The 13,343-nt window shown below is 37.5% G+C and overlaps 1 protein-coding gene across 11 annotated transcripts in view; it reads left to right on the top strand.

The window, feature by feature from the left end:
• Positions 1–13,343, top strand: part of rapgef6 (Rap guanine nucleotide exchange factor (GEF) 6) — a 101,744-nt gene that overhangs the window by 71,017 nt on the left and 17,384 nt on the right. For 8 of the 11 annotated variants that reach the window (XM_058757667.1, XM_058757661.1, XM_058757666.1 and 5 more), the window contains 5 exons: positions 2,993–3,236; positions 5,663–5,674; positions 9,229–9,386; positions 11,488–11,502; positions 11,801–12,041. In XM_058757667.1, coding sequence (XP_058613650.1) covers positions 2,993–3,236; positions 5,663–5,674; positions 9,229–9,386; positions 11,488–11,502; positions 11,801–12,041 — 670 coding nt within the window. The remainder of the gene's footprint in view (positions 1–2,992; positions 3,237–5,662; positions 5,675–9,228; positions 9,387–11,487; positions 11,503–11,800; positions 12,042–13,343) is intronic. The other 3 variants (XM_058757663.1, XM_058757662.1, XM_058757665.1) reach the window with 3 other exon arrangements.

Below are 13,343 nucleotides of genomic sequence, written 5' to 3'. Positions count from 1 at the left end.
TGCTCAGAACAGAAATAGAGATCCTGATGAGAAAGCAGATGTAGTACTTGCACTTGTTCATGCAGATCTGGCTGGTCCTATGGAACCAGCAGGGAAAGATGGTTTCAGATTTGCCTTAGCATTCACAGATGATTATTCAGGAGCTATGTTTACCTATTTTTTGAAGAGCAAGAGTGACACTGCCGTAGCCACTGAGAAATTCATTGCTGATGTTGCACCATATGGTAAAATTAAATGTATAAGATCAGATAACGGTACAGAGTTTACATCTTCAGTATTTCAGTCATTGCTCAGCAAAAATGCTATAAGACATGAAACCTCAGCTCCTTATTCACCCCATCAAAATGGGACAGCTGAAAGAGCTTGGAGGACTTTGTTTGAAATGGCAAGATGTATGCTAATTGAGAGTAATTTACCAAAGGAGTTGTGGACATATGCGGTACAGACCGCGGCTATAATTAGAAACAGATGTTATAATAGACGTCTGGGACAAACTCCATACTATCTGATAACTGGAAAAAGCCTGACCTATCCAAAATGAGAGTGTTTGGGTTAGAGTGTTATGCATACAAGTATGATAAGAAAAAGTTGGATGCGCGATGTGAAAAGGGTATATTTGTTGGTTATGACAAAAATAGTCCTGCTTATCTTGTTTTCTATCCAGACACAGGAAGGGTACTCAAAAGTAGACTGGTGAAGTTTGTCACAAAAAGTACAAATGAAAGAGATACTCAGACAGTGGAGGATGTGGAGGTTGAAATCCTAGTACCAAAACTAGATAAGACTAAAGTAATTCCACAGGAAATGAAAGTTGAGGATGAAGTTAGTACAAAGGGTGAAAAGGAGAATGATCTAGGTACTAGATATCCAAAAAGAGAAAGAAGACCCCCCCAGTACTTTGCAGACTATGATTATGAGGTTAAAGATGATGCAGATCAGCCATTGACTATAGACTATTGCTATCGTGTTGCATGTGATGTTCCCCAGACACTGAAGTAAGCCTAGGCTCTTCCAAATCAGAGCAGTGGGTTGAAGCTATGGAGGATGAGATGAACTCTCTAAAAGAGAATAATACTTTCACATTAACAACACTACCAGAAGGTAAACAGGCGGTAGGGGGAAGATGGGTTTATGCTATAAAGGAAAATCCTGATGGGGGATTATATAAAGCCAGGTATGTGGCAAAGGGTTATAGTCAAGTGGCTGGTATTGATTATAACGAGACCTTTTCACCTACTGCCGATATGACTTCAGTACGTGCTTTAATGCAGCTTGCAGCACAATATGATTTAGAGTTACTTCAGATGGATGTTAAAACCGCATATCTGCATGCTCCTATAGATTGTGAAATTTATATGAAGCAACCTGAAGGATTTGAAGTTGAGTCAAAAACAGGAGAAGAATTGGTATGAAAGCTCAATAAATCACTGTATGGTCTGAAACAATCAGGACGAAATTGGAACAAGATGTTGAATGATTTCTTAATTGAAAATGATTTTGTTCAAAATTCAACAGATCATTGTGTTTACAGTAAACAAACTGACGAAGACAGAATCATACTGATTATTTGGGTTGATGATCTTATTATTGCAGCGAGTGATGATCAAATACTCAGAGATGTGAAGGAAATGTTGGGAATTAAATTCAAAGTTAAGGATCTGGGAAAACTTCGACATTTCTTAGGCATTGACTTTACGCAAGAACATGGTAAAGTAAAAATGAATCAGGAAAGATACATTCTAAAAATTTTGGAGAGATTTGATATGATTCACTGCAAACCAAGATCAACCCCATGTGAAATCAAAGTAAAATTTGACAACGATGGTGAACCTGTTGACCTAAAAGGGTATCGAGAAGTGATTGGCAGTTTAATCTATATGATGACAAGTACTCGCCCAGATTTAAGCTTCATTGTTAGTAAATTGTCACAATATCTAAGGGCACCAAAAGAACAACATTGGGTGGCTGCTAAACATGTGTTGAGGTATTTGAAAGGTACAGCAGACTTGGAATTATGTTGTAAGAAAAGTGATGTAAATCTGAAACTTGTGGCTTATAGCGATGCAGACTTGAATGACAGGCATAGTATTACTGGCTACTGTTTCAGTTTGTCTAAGAATGGGCCTGTTGTTTCTTGGAAGTCTAAGAAACAACAAACTGTTGCTTTATCCACATGTGAAGCAGAATATATGGCTTTATCAGCACAAGAAAGCTTGTATCTGACCAATCTAATCAATAGAATGGACAATGTACTTGAATATGCACCAGTGACTATTTTTGAGGACAATCAGGGTGCTATTGCACTTTCAAAGAATCCGGTGTGTCGACAAAGGTGTAAGCATATTGACATAAGATATCATTTTGTTCGATTTGTACTGAATGACGGCAAAATAATTCTTCATTATTGTCCTACAGTTGATATGGTGGCAGACATTTTAACAAAATCTGTGTCTAAAGCTAAAATGGATAAATTTATGTGTTTTTTATTTGGAGTGTGAATTAATTGTAATTCAGAGATGCATGTATGTGACGCATTGTTATATCCTGTCAATGTAGGAACAAGTGGGGGTGTTGACCTATGTAATTGTATATGTTATCTAATTGACTGTGATTATGATGTGGGTGGAGTTACATACACAGGTGTGCAATCATTAATAAAATGGCCGCTGCTCTCTTGTGTGAGAGTGCAGGCTAAACGCCAGATAATGTCTGAGTTGTAATCCTTCGTCATGTATGACCGGTTACCTAGCTCTAACTGAGATGGCAGCGCCAACAAGTATGCATAATACTAACATATTGGCTTATTAGTACTTCTAAAGCGCATTAATGTTTTATTCTGCATGAGCAATTTTTGAATCCCTTAATCCATCCCATACCTAAACTTAACAACTACCGCACTAACTATTAATAAACAGCAAATTAGGAGTTTATTGAGGCGAAAGTCATAGTTAATAGTTACTGAAGTGTAACCAAGTTTTTGACTTTGTCACAGTTTTCAAAGAGCTTCAGAGCCGCATGAGGAACGAGAAGAAGAACGGTGGTCCTCACATCCCTAAGATTCAGGAGAGGAAGAGCAACCGCTTCTCCATCCCGGATCTGCCCGGTGACTTGGAGTTTCCCTCGGACAGCAAGAGCCGCAAGAAGATGAAGGCCAACACAGTGTCTGGAGGACGCAACAAGATCCGTAAGATGTTGGAGAAGACCAGATTCAGCATCCTGCCTCCAAAACCCTTCAGGTAAAGACATGTTCTTGAGTGGATGATGGTTGAGAGTCTAGTTGAGTTCACGTCCTCTCATGAGCCTCCATTCGCTGATTTTCACCTCGTTCATGTCCTGAGCAACATGTTCATGGAGTTACACGATTCCTCCATCAGCATCACGACTGGCATCTGTCGGCCACCACACTGAGAACGTGAGCTACTGCTCTTAGTGTCTCTCGAGGTGTTTCACTGCATGACATTTTCACGCTTCACAGGGTTTAAACAGACCTCCATCCATCCATCAGTTTGGTGTCTCCACGATTGAACGGAGGATGGAGGAAGCAGATGCACCGGTCACCATGAAAACATGTTTTACTCATATTTCATCGCACAATCATCCTACATTAAGTAAATCAGTGTTTTAGTAGAATTAAAAAGTTGTGCCATTATTTTCATGACAGTTAAGCACATTTTTCACTATCCAGATTAGGGCTGTCAAAATGGCTGAAAAACTAAATTCGAATTTTGTACTTAAATATTATCAATATTCAAATTATATTTGAATTTAAAAGACATAATTTCAGTTAGGGGGAAAAAAGCTTTTGGCTTCTCTCTTGAGGCCACAAGAGGGCGCATCGAGCAAAATATTACTAATGCACGTTTATTCAAAGCAATAAAATAACATGACTACCTTTGAAAAAAGTGCATAATGTTTAAAATAATGTTTATAAACCAAATATATATAAGTTGCTTAAACAATTAGAAACAAAACAGCATCATGTATGTATATATAGTTTAATACAAAGGACCGAAAACCAATCACAAAGAGTACTTTTTCTATTTAAAAACATGAGATGCAGTGAGATGGGGAAAACCTCCATAAAGTCTCGAAACATGTTTTTTATAAGTTGAACTTACGTTAATTTTACATGGCTTTCTAAACATGCGGCTCTCTTGTGCGAGATGCGAGTCCAACGGTGATAGATGTCCCTCTAGAAAATGCATTCTGTGTGAACGGCTTGGTTTCAGTTTTGACGTAAACAACATCTTCTCTGCACTGATGTTCTCTTTTTCCGCAATATTTTGAATGAACAACGTAGCAGCGCCACATCTAGTGGCTTCAACTGGATAGGCTAAAAAAAAAAGCATTGAAATGCAATGACACTTACATCGTCATCGCAGCTTGTGTGCCACTGATAAGGCTGCTTGACGCACACCTAAAATTCGAATGCGACGTTTTTGCATTTTTTTTAATGTGGATTTATATTTTAAATTCGATGAATATTCAAAATTCCCAAAAATTTTGACAGCCCTAATCCAGAAAATTTCAAGCAGGTGTGTTTGAGCTGGACTCTTCAGGTTTGGACACCCTTGTATGATTTTGTTGAGAAAATGTGCTCAACTGTCATAAAATAATCAAATTAAACCATTTAACATCTCAAAATACATACTATCCTAGTCATAAAGTCCACGTGTTTGTAAACCGTTTGAAAGTTCACGTTTCCTTTCATTTTCAAGACCTAAGATAAAATATCCATTGTTGATTTCTGTATGATTGTTAAAATAATGCAAATAATAACTAAAACCTATTTAAGTATTTAAGCCACTTAAAAATGAGAACAATAGAAGCAGTCAAACCAACAAAAGAGCAATAATATGCAAGTGCTTTAAAAGTCCCAGTTAGTCTAAAGGCCCGTTCACACCAGGAAAGATAACGATAAAGATGTAGTTGAAAAAGCGTTCTCGATATTAAAGAATAGAGAGTCCACACCATAACTATAGAGATAAAGGCACAGAGAAACGATATCGTTGGAATCACTTTCAGAACGATTTTTGATGAATGATAAAAATATTGACAGCCAATCATAATCAATCCTGCTGTCACGAGCTCGAGAATGTAAAGAGGTAGACGAGCATGCGCTGAGAATAAACAGATGATATCAAGGTTTTTTGTCTAGGTTTAGGTTTTTTTTAATAAATAAAAGAAAATAAGTAAATTGAATAGAAATAGAATAGAGGGTGCAAGTGTTCGAGGGTCAAGTTGTGTTTAATAAATAAAAAGAAAACAAGTAGATACAAATAGAATAGAATTACACAAAGCACATAATCAGTAGCTGAGATCATCGCTGTCACTGGACACGCCTGTGTGTTTTTATGCTCTCGTTCCAGCCGCAATATCACAGAAATAGAAACCGTTCCCAAGTAGCTTTCTTTTATCGCATGTGTCTAATTAGAACATGGTGCAATCACACAATGCAGATGATCTAAATGTCCTAAAACATGCTTCATGTCGTTCATGCACAGTATATGTTTTATTTTTGGATGGTGGGGTTAAGGTGAGCTGTGTGTGAGTGTGTGTCTGAGCACTTCACGGGCTTGTGTTTGTGGTTCACCTGAGTGCTTGATGCGTGTACTAGTTGACATCACGTGTCTTCTGTTTTTATGGCTGCTTCACTGCACAGGGGACTGTTTGGGTAAGAAACACCTGCTCAACTCTCTCTCTCTCTTATGAAAAAATCATTAAGTCATAATGTTGGGAGAAGAGATGCCAGAAGAGATTGTTTGCGTGAACATTGTGTTTCATGTTGTTTCATCCTCATACCAAGTGTCTTACTTTGCTTACACTTATTGTGCATGTTCACAACACATTTCACTGACACTTTTCCTGTGTGTTCATAAAGAGTTGCATCATATCCTAACCAGGCACAACATTTCCAGCAGCCGATCACAGCGTGACATTTAACACACAGTTATGGGGATTTTTGACCGGAGCCACGCAGCACAACATAACGGACATCATATGCTGTAAACGAGCAACATGTTGAGTAAAGCTGTAATTGATGAGGAGGAGAGCGCTTGTATCATGTCGTGCCTGGTTAGGTGTTGTCTGTCATTGGTCAACATGTTTTCCTTATGTAAATGAACAGTGCAATGTCACAGTTCCTGTGTAGTAGTCATTCTTTTCGCTTCCTTTTTCTGTGAAATCACGAGCGCTGTTTGTCACAGGACTTGGCAGTGCATACTAGCGTAATGCTCTGGTATTATTCTGTGTAGTATGTATGATTACACTCACACACACTTTCTGTAGGTCCTATTCAGAGTCCGATAAATCTCCATCCGTGTGTGTGTGTGTGTGTGTGTGTACCGTGTGTATGGAAGCCCATTTCTGCCATGTAAGAAAAAAAATCCCCAAAATTGAAACCGGGTTTGTTCAAGGTGCTTAAAGTACTTGAATTTGACTTTTTGAAATTGAAGTCCTGGGAAACCTTTGGAAACAGCCATATTCATGAAGAGGTGCTTGAAAAGTGCTTGAATTTTTGAAAGACAATATATATGAAATTAGTGTTTCATTTTGTTTAATAAAACACAAATACCACATTTTCACACAAAATGAACACTGCAGCCTGTCTAATATAGAGCTATGTGACATGAAAAGTTCAATTGGCTGGTGTCATTATGACTTTATATCTCATAATTATGACTTAGAATGTCAAATATCATTTTGTCTTTTTATCTCAGAATTTTTACTTTATCTTATAATTAAGATAATATCATGATTTTGACATTTTTAACTATTTCAGACTTTATCTCATAATTATGACTGTCATAACTTGATTTTTACTTGTGACTTTTTATCTCATAATTTTTGACTTAGTATGTCAGTTTATCTCATAATTATTCATTTAAACTTATAATAATGACATAGTATGTCATAACTTGACGTTTCTCATAATTGTGACTTAAAATGTCAAAATTTCATCTTGTTTCATGATTTTAACTTTTTATCTCATAATGAAGACAGTATTTCAATTTAGACTTATCTTGTGACTTTTTATCTCATAATTTTGACTAAGTATGTCAGTTTATCTCATGCTTTTTAACTTACAATTATGACATGGGAAGTCATGACTTATAATTATGACTTAAAATGTCAATATTTTGTCTTATCTCATAATTTTTTACCTTGTTTCTCATAATGAAGACAGTATTTCATTATCTCATGACTTTTTATCTTAGAATTTTGACTTAAAATGTCAATTTATCTCATAAATATGATTTTTAATCTCAAGATTGTGATTTACTAAAGCATGTTTTTTTCTTGTGGTGGGAATGGGCTTGCGTACATGTGTGTCTGAGCGTGGTGCTTTGAATCTGCAGCAGTTTCTGGTGTTCTTTGTGCACTTGTATTGATGTTTCCTGCAGTATCAGATGTGTTGATGAGGATGATGTGATGGAGTCGAGTGATGGATGGAGAGGCAGCGTTGTCCTCTCAGAGCAGATCGACTGTCTTTTCTCTCTGCTCTGAGAGTGAGACAGCAGCATGTTAATTAGCCCGTCTGTGTAAAGGTCAGCGTCTGATTGGCACAGAGTTTACTCATGAGACAGCGCTGTTTCCTCTCGTCTGAGACGTCACGTGTTCTTGCCCTTCTTTTGCTGCGTTTGCTCATCTCAGCCTCATGTCTCATTTATGGATTGTGTGTGTGTGTGTGTTCGTTCTGTGTTTGTGTCTGTTTAGAGCGCTTTCACACTGAGGCTTCTGGCATCGTTTGCTTTGACTTTGCAGCATTTCTCATGGCCATCGGCGAGCAGCTCGCATTCTTCGTACCCATTGCAATATGTCTGCAGCAGATGAATGCTTGTGTAAACAGCAAAAAAAAAAAATCTGTGATGTTACTCCCAAGACTTTCTCTAAAGCATCTTTACTTATCCTTTGACGTCACTTAAGGGTTCCTGGATGATGTTAACCAGAAGTTAATCCACATTCGGTCTGGCTCATCCCGTTCAGTCAATAAAGTGTGAAAACGGCCTAAATGTCCAGGGTTTCTGCAGGTCTTAAAAAGTCTCAATTCACCCTTCCACAAATTAAGGCCTAAAAAAGGTCTTAAATTAGAGCAGAAAGTCTTACATTTATAGTCGCCAACACAACAAAATACAACACAAATACAATCTATTCACACAAAGTTAATGCCGCAGCCCGTCTAATATAGAGCCATATGACATGAAAAGTTGAATTGAACTTTCATCTCATAATAACGACTTAAAATGTCAAATTTTGTCTTTTTATTTCAGAACTTTTACTTTATCTCATAATTACGACAATATCATAATTTCGCCCTTTTATCTCATGACTTTTTATCTACTTCAGACTTTTATCTCATAATTTTTATTTTTATCTCATTAATAAGATGATATTTCAATTTCAATTTATGCACTGCAAAACATGCATATCTTCCTCAGTATATTTTTTGTCTAATTTTCCAATACAAATATCTAAACTTTCTTAAATCAAGACACATTTACTTGAGATGCAAATTGAACATATAAAACTCTTGTTTTCTAAGAAATTGAACACAACAAAGTGAGTTTATGCTTAAAACAAGAACAAATACCTGTCATTGGGGTATGAAAAGTTTTCCCTTTGAATTAAGTTGATTTTTCTGTTTTAATCATAAACTAATTTCATTTTGGTCAGTTTCACATAAGCAAGACTTATGTCATTTTGCTTCCCAAGTAAATATATCTTAATTTAGGAATGTTCAGATATTTGTACTGGAAAACCAGACAAAAATAATGAGGAAGAACATCAGTGTCTTTTTTTGCAGTGTGATCAGAAGGTACAGTAAAAGTTGTTTTCCATATTCTAGTGGTTTGGAGCAGAGCTATTCAAGCCATATGTTTTATTTTTTATTTTTTTAGTGCAATGAATTAAAAAGTAATGGAGATCTGTTGGAAGTTGAATTTGCAATGCTAATTCATAGCTTTCAGTCACGTGACCGGCGTTCCTGTAAAGGTGTGACGTCACGTGAAAACTATCAATAAAAGACATTGACATTTAGAGATTCCAGTTCTTTTATTCCTTGAAATTTCTTTACTTGGTCTTAGAAAGCTCTTAAATCCACCTTTTGTAAAACCTGCAGAAACCCTAAGGTGAAAATCTCTTCCATCTATCTGTATGTGTGTGTGTGTTTATTGACATGCAGTGCTAGTGTTTGTGATGGATGTAATCCATCTCTCTCTGTGTCTGCAGTGACAGTGGCATGTCTCAGTCTCAGGACGACAGTATTGTGGGCACTAAGCAGTGCCGGCACAGCGTGGCCATAATGCCCATCCCGGGCAGCCTGTCGTCCAGCAGTCCTGACCTGCTTCAGCCTGCCGCCAGCGCTCTGGACTTTTCCAACCCTTCAGGTAAGACGAGTTCAGCCGCCCACAGCTGATATACTGACCATAGACATATGTCATCACATGGTGCAGGTGCTGAAGTTTGGTTTCAATATTTGCTCAGAATTCACAGACTGTCCTACTATTTAGTCCTACTTAAGTTGATCAACAAGTTCATCTAATTGCATTTAATAAAACGTTTAACTGTAATACATTTTCATTTAATTTAATTCAATCAGTTGAACAAAATCATTACACTCAGTTTGCACTTTTAAAGTATATTATTTCCATATTGAGTGCTCATTTTAGTCATGCCAAAATGTTTTTTCACAATGGAGGGGTTTCTTCTGTAGATGAGTGCACCTGATGCTGTTTGCTCCTTATTTCAAGCTCTGAAATCCTTATGCATGCAAATAGAGATATAGTTAGAATATATGAGGATGCTGGGAAGGATTCCTGTAAATGTTCAAATGAAAGCTTGCGGCCGGTTTCAGATCCTCTGCACAGGAATGTGGAAACCAGCTGAAGTTAAAGGGGTAGTTCAGCCAAAAATGAAAATCATTATTTTCAACATTTACTCACCCTTGTGTTGTTTTGATGCTGTATGCCCTTCTTTCTTTTTCAGACCACAAAAGGAGTTTTTTATTGTCCTGCACACGCTTGTCTATATAATGGCAGTATACGGTGATCAGCATCAAGCTTTTTTAAAAAGATGCAAAAATATCACAGAAAGGTCCCATGTGACACATGCTGTATTATATTCCAGGTGTTCTGCGGGTATAGACCTTTTTCCTGAATAACCGATGAGCGCGTTTGGGTGCTCTCCATAGAAATCCGTTAAAACGGGGTAAAAAAAAGATAGACTGAATTGAAATACTTTCAATATAACTACATATAAAAATGTGCGGAGGGTTGCTGTGCTGTTGTTGGCTGCCACAGTAACGGCAGTAAGCCAAGGAATTCCTTTAAAGTACTTGTTTTGCGTATCAGAAAATCTGTCTTGTCAGGCACTGTATATATGGCTTGCAGCGCTTAAGTTAAAATACTGAGTGTGAAATAATAATATATGTTAAAATAATGTTTGCTCTTATCATTCTGTGTACAAAATCCCATGAACTTCACCCCGATTGGGAGCTAGCCTCGCGTCGCTTCATGTCATCTTCCCACTCATTGAACTATGACTGGTCCTTTACTGCAAAAACACGGTCATTGCGACACTGTAAAGTGATGAAGCAATGGCGCCACATGATTTTTTAAAATGACTTTCGGTTTCACATTATATTATCGGCTCTGAAAATATGTAAATGTGACTAGAAACCGGAAATGAAAAGCACCGTTCTAATCGGGGGAGACTTCCGCGTTCAGAAAAAGGTCTATACGATAGGGTTTGGTGAAAAACAAACTGAAATTTAACATATTATTGAACAAATATCTTGACTTTGGTCTCTGTGTACAACTGTGAAAAATCAAGATTAATAAAAATGTGACATGAAATACAATCCATGTGCTTTCTTCTCTCAGGTAAATATATCTGTTGTGCTCGTCGTACTTTTTGGAGATTTATAGGCATTTTTTAATGTCGTATTTTTATTGATTTAGATTTTTTTCACAAATTGTGTGCTTTTCCTGGGGAAGCTGGAGTGACCTGCGGTGCTAATAGTCTCATGAACATATTTGTTAAATAATATATAAAATTTTGGTTTGTTTTTCAGCAAACCCTATCCTATACCCCCCAAACACTTGAAATATGCGGCACGTGTCATATAAGATCATTCTGTGATACTTTTGCATCTTTTTTAAAAAGCTTGATGCTGATTGCTATGGACGAGTGTGTGTGCATTTTTTTGTAATTTTTAAAAAATCTCCTTTTCTGGTCCGAAAATCAAAGAAGGGCATACGGCATTAGAACAACACAAGGGTGAGTAAATGATGACTTAATTTTCTCTTTTGGTTGAACTATCCCTTTTATATGCAGCGTGATGTTCGGTAGAAGAGACATTCATAACGCGGAGGCCATCTCTAGATTAGTTGTGATGTGTCTGCTGGTGGATCATGTGTTCTGGAGTGTCATGTGTCATCTCTCTCTCTTTCTGTCTTTACTCTTTGTGTGTTTCTTGGCTCCTTGAAGTGGCTGGTTTCTATTGTAAGTACATCCTTTGAACTCATTTGCACGTCATCATGGGTTTGTGGCATGAAATGTTTTACTCTCAATGTCCAAAAGCATGTGAAAATGCATCATTGTGATGGATTGTGTTCCAAACCGATAAGACTTCAAATAGTGTGGAAGCCCACGGCTTGAACAGATCTGAGCCAAACATCTTGTCATTGAGCCATTGACTTCCTCTTTCATTTCACCTGAGGTTTAGGCCCTGCTATGGATGTGTGTACATCTTCACCTGTGTTGTGTTTAACTCCCATCTCTTTCCTCTTGACACAAACAGACATTCCAGATCAGGTGATCCGCGTGTTCAAGGCTGACCAGCAGAGCTGCTATATCATCATCAGTAAAGACACCACAGCCAAAGATGTCGTCTCGCATGTGGTCAGCGAGTTCGGCCTCATCGCCGCTGCAGAGACCTACTCGCTGTGTGAGGTTTCCGTTAGTCCTGAAGGAGTCATCAAACAGCGCCGACTGCCCGACCAGCTCTCAAAACTAGCAGACCGCATCCAGCTCAACGGCAGGTAAGCTGGAACCAGTGCAGAACCAGCACCTCGGCCACAAAAGGGACATGTGATATACGCTGTGTGATTAGACTTTAGTGGACGTGACCAAAGCTGATGACCAAAAAGACATTATATGTGACCCTGGACCACAAAACCAGTCTTAAGTCGCTGGGGTATATTTGTAGCAATAGCCAAAAATACATTGTATGGGTCAAAATTTGAGATTTTTCTTTGATGCTAAATATCATTAGTATATTAAGTAAAGATCATATTCCATGAAGATATTTTGTAAATGTACTACTGTAAATATATCAAAACGTCGTTTTTGATTAGTAATATGCATTGCTAAGAACTTCATTTGGACAACTTTAAAGATGATTTTCTCAATATTTGAATTTTTTTGCACCCTCAGATTCCAGATTTTCAAATAGTTGTATCTCAGCCAAATATTGTCCGATCCTAACAAACCATACATCAATGGAAAGCTTATTTATTCAGCTCTAAATGTTTCGAAAAATTGACACTTAAGACTGGTTTTGTGGTCCAGGGTCTACTTAAATGTCTGAACGATCGACTATTTATCCTCTGGTTCTCCGAAACGGAAGTAAGAAGCATCATCACTAGCATAATTTCCCGACTGAGAAAATGCATGTGAGCGCAAGTCGGAAAGCTCTAATAATACAAATCCAACAAATCTTTGTAGTAACGCGAGTGTCCATGTTGCTTTCACATTCCAACTTAAAAGCACAACTCGGGAAATGAGAGCAACCGAGGAGCACGCGAATGCAATAATTACACTTGCTCTGACGGCAGCAGGTAGCCTACCACTAAGCTAAACACAATTAAATTAAAATGCCTACATGCCTAAACTTCCCTTGTAATGACTTGCAATGAGAAGCGTTTCTAAACCTGTTGTCCATCAAAAGAGAACATTATAACGTTTTTAATCCACAAAATCAGTCAAATGCTTCCTTTTGTGATCTGATGTGGCTTCTTGTCACAGAATGAGGCAGAAAATGTTCTATACTGTAAAAAGTCTCTTGATTAGCAGGGGATTATAAATATACATTATAATATATTATAAACTACATTGTCGCAGTCAAGTGATTATTGTCTTTGTTTTATCATTCAAAACGTTTATATCTTCTGTTTACAAGGATAGCAATGCCTTTGTCCATATTAGGGATTTCCTGGAAGGTCATTAGTTCTGTTGCTTCTGTGACGCATATGTGGAGTTTCTGCGCGAGGGCGCCCTCTGGTGTCCAGTATGGATGAATTAAATGTGTTTATCACGTTAATGGCCAATCCATCCTATTTTGG

Source organism: Onychostoma macrolepis, chromosome 21 (assembly GCF_012432095.1).
Source record: "Onychostoma macrolepis isolate SWU-2019 chromosome 21, ASM1243209v1, whole genome shotgun sequence".
Lineage (NCBI taxonomy): Eukaryota > Metazoa > Chordata > Actinopteri > Cypriniformes > Cyprinidae > Onychostoma > Onychostoma macrolepis.
Note: the sequence above shows the minus strand (reverse complement) of the source record. Positions and strands in the feature narration are given on the sequence as shown.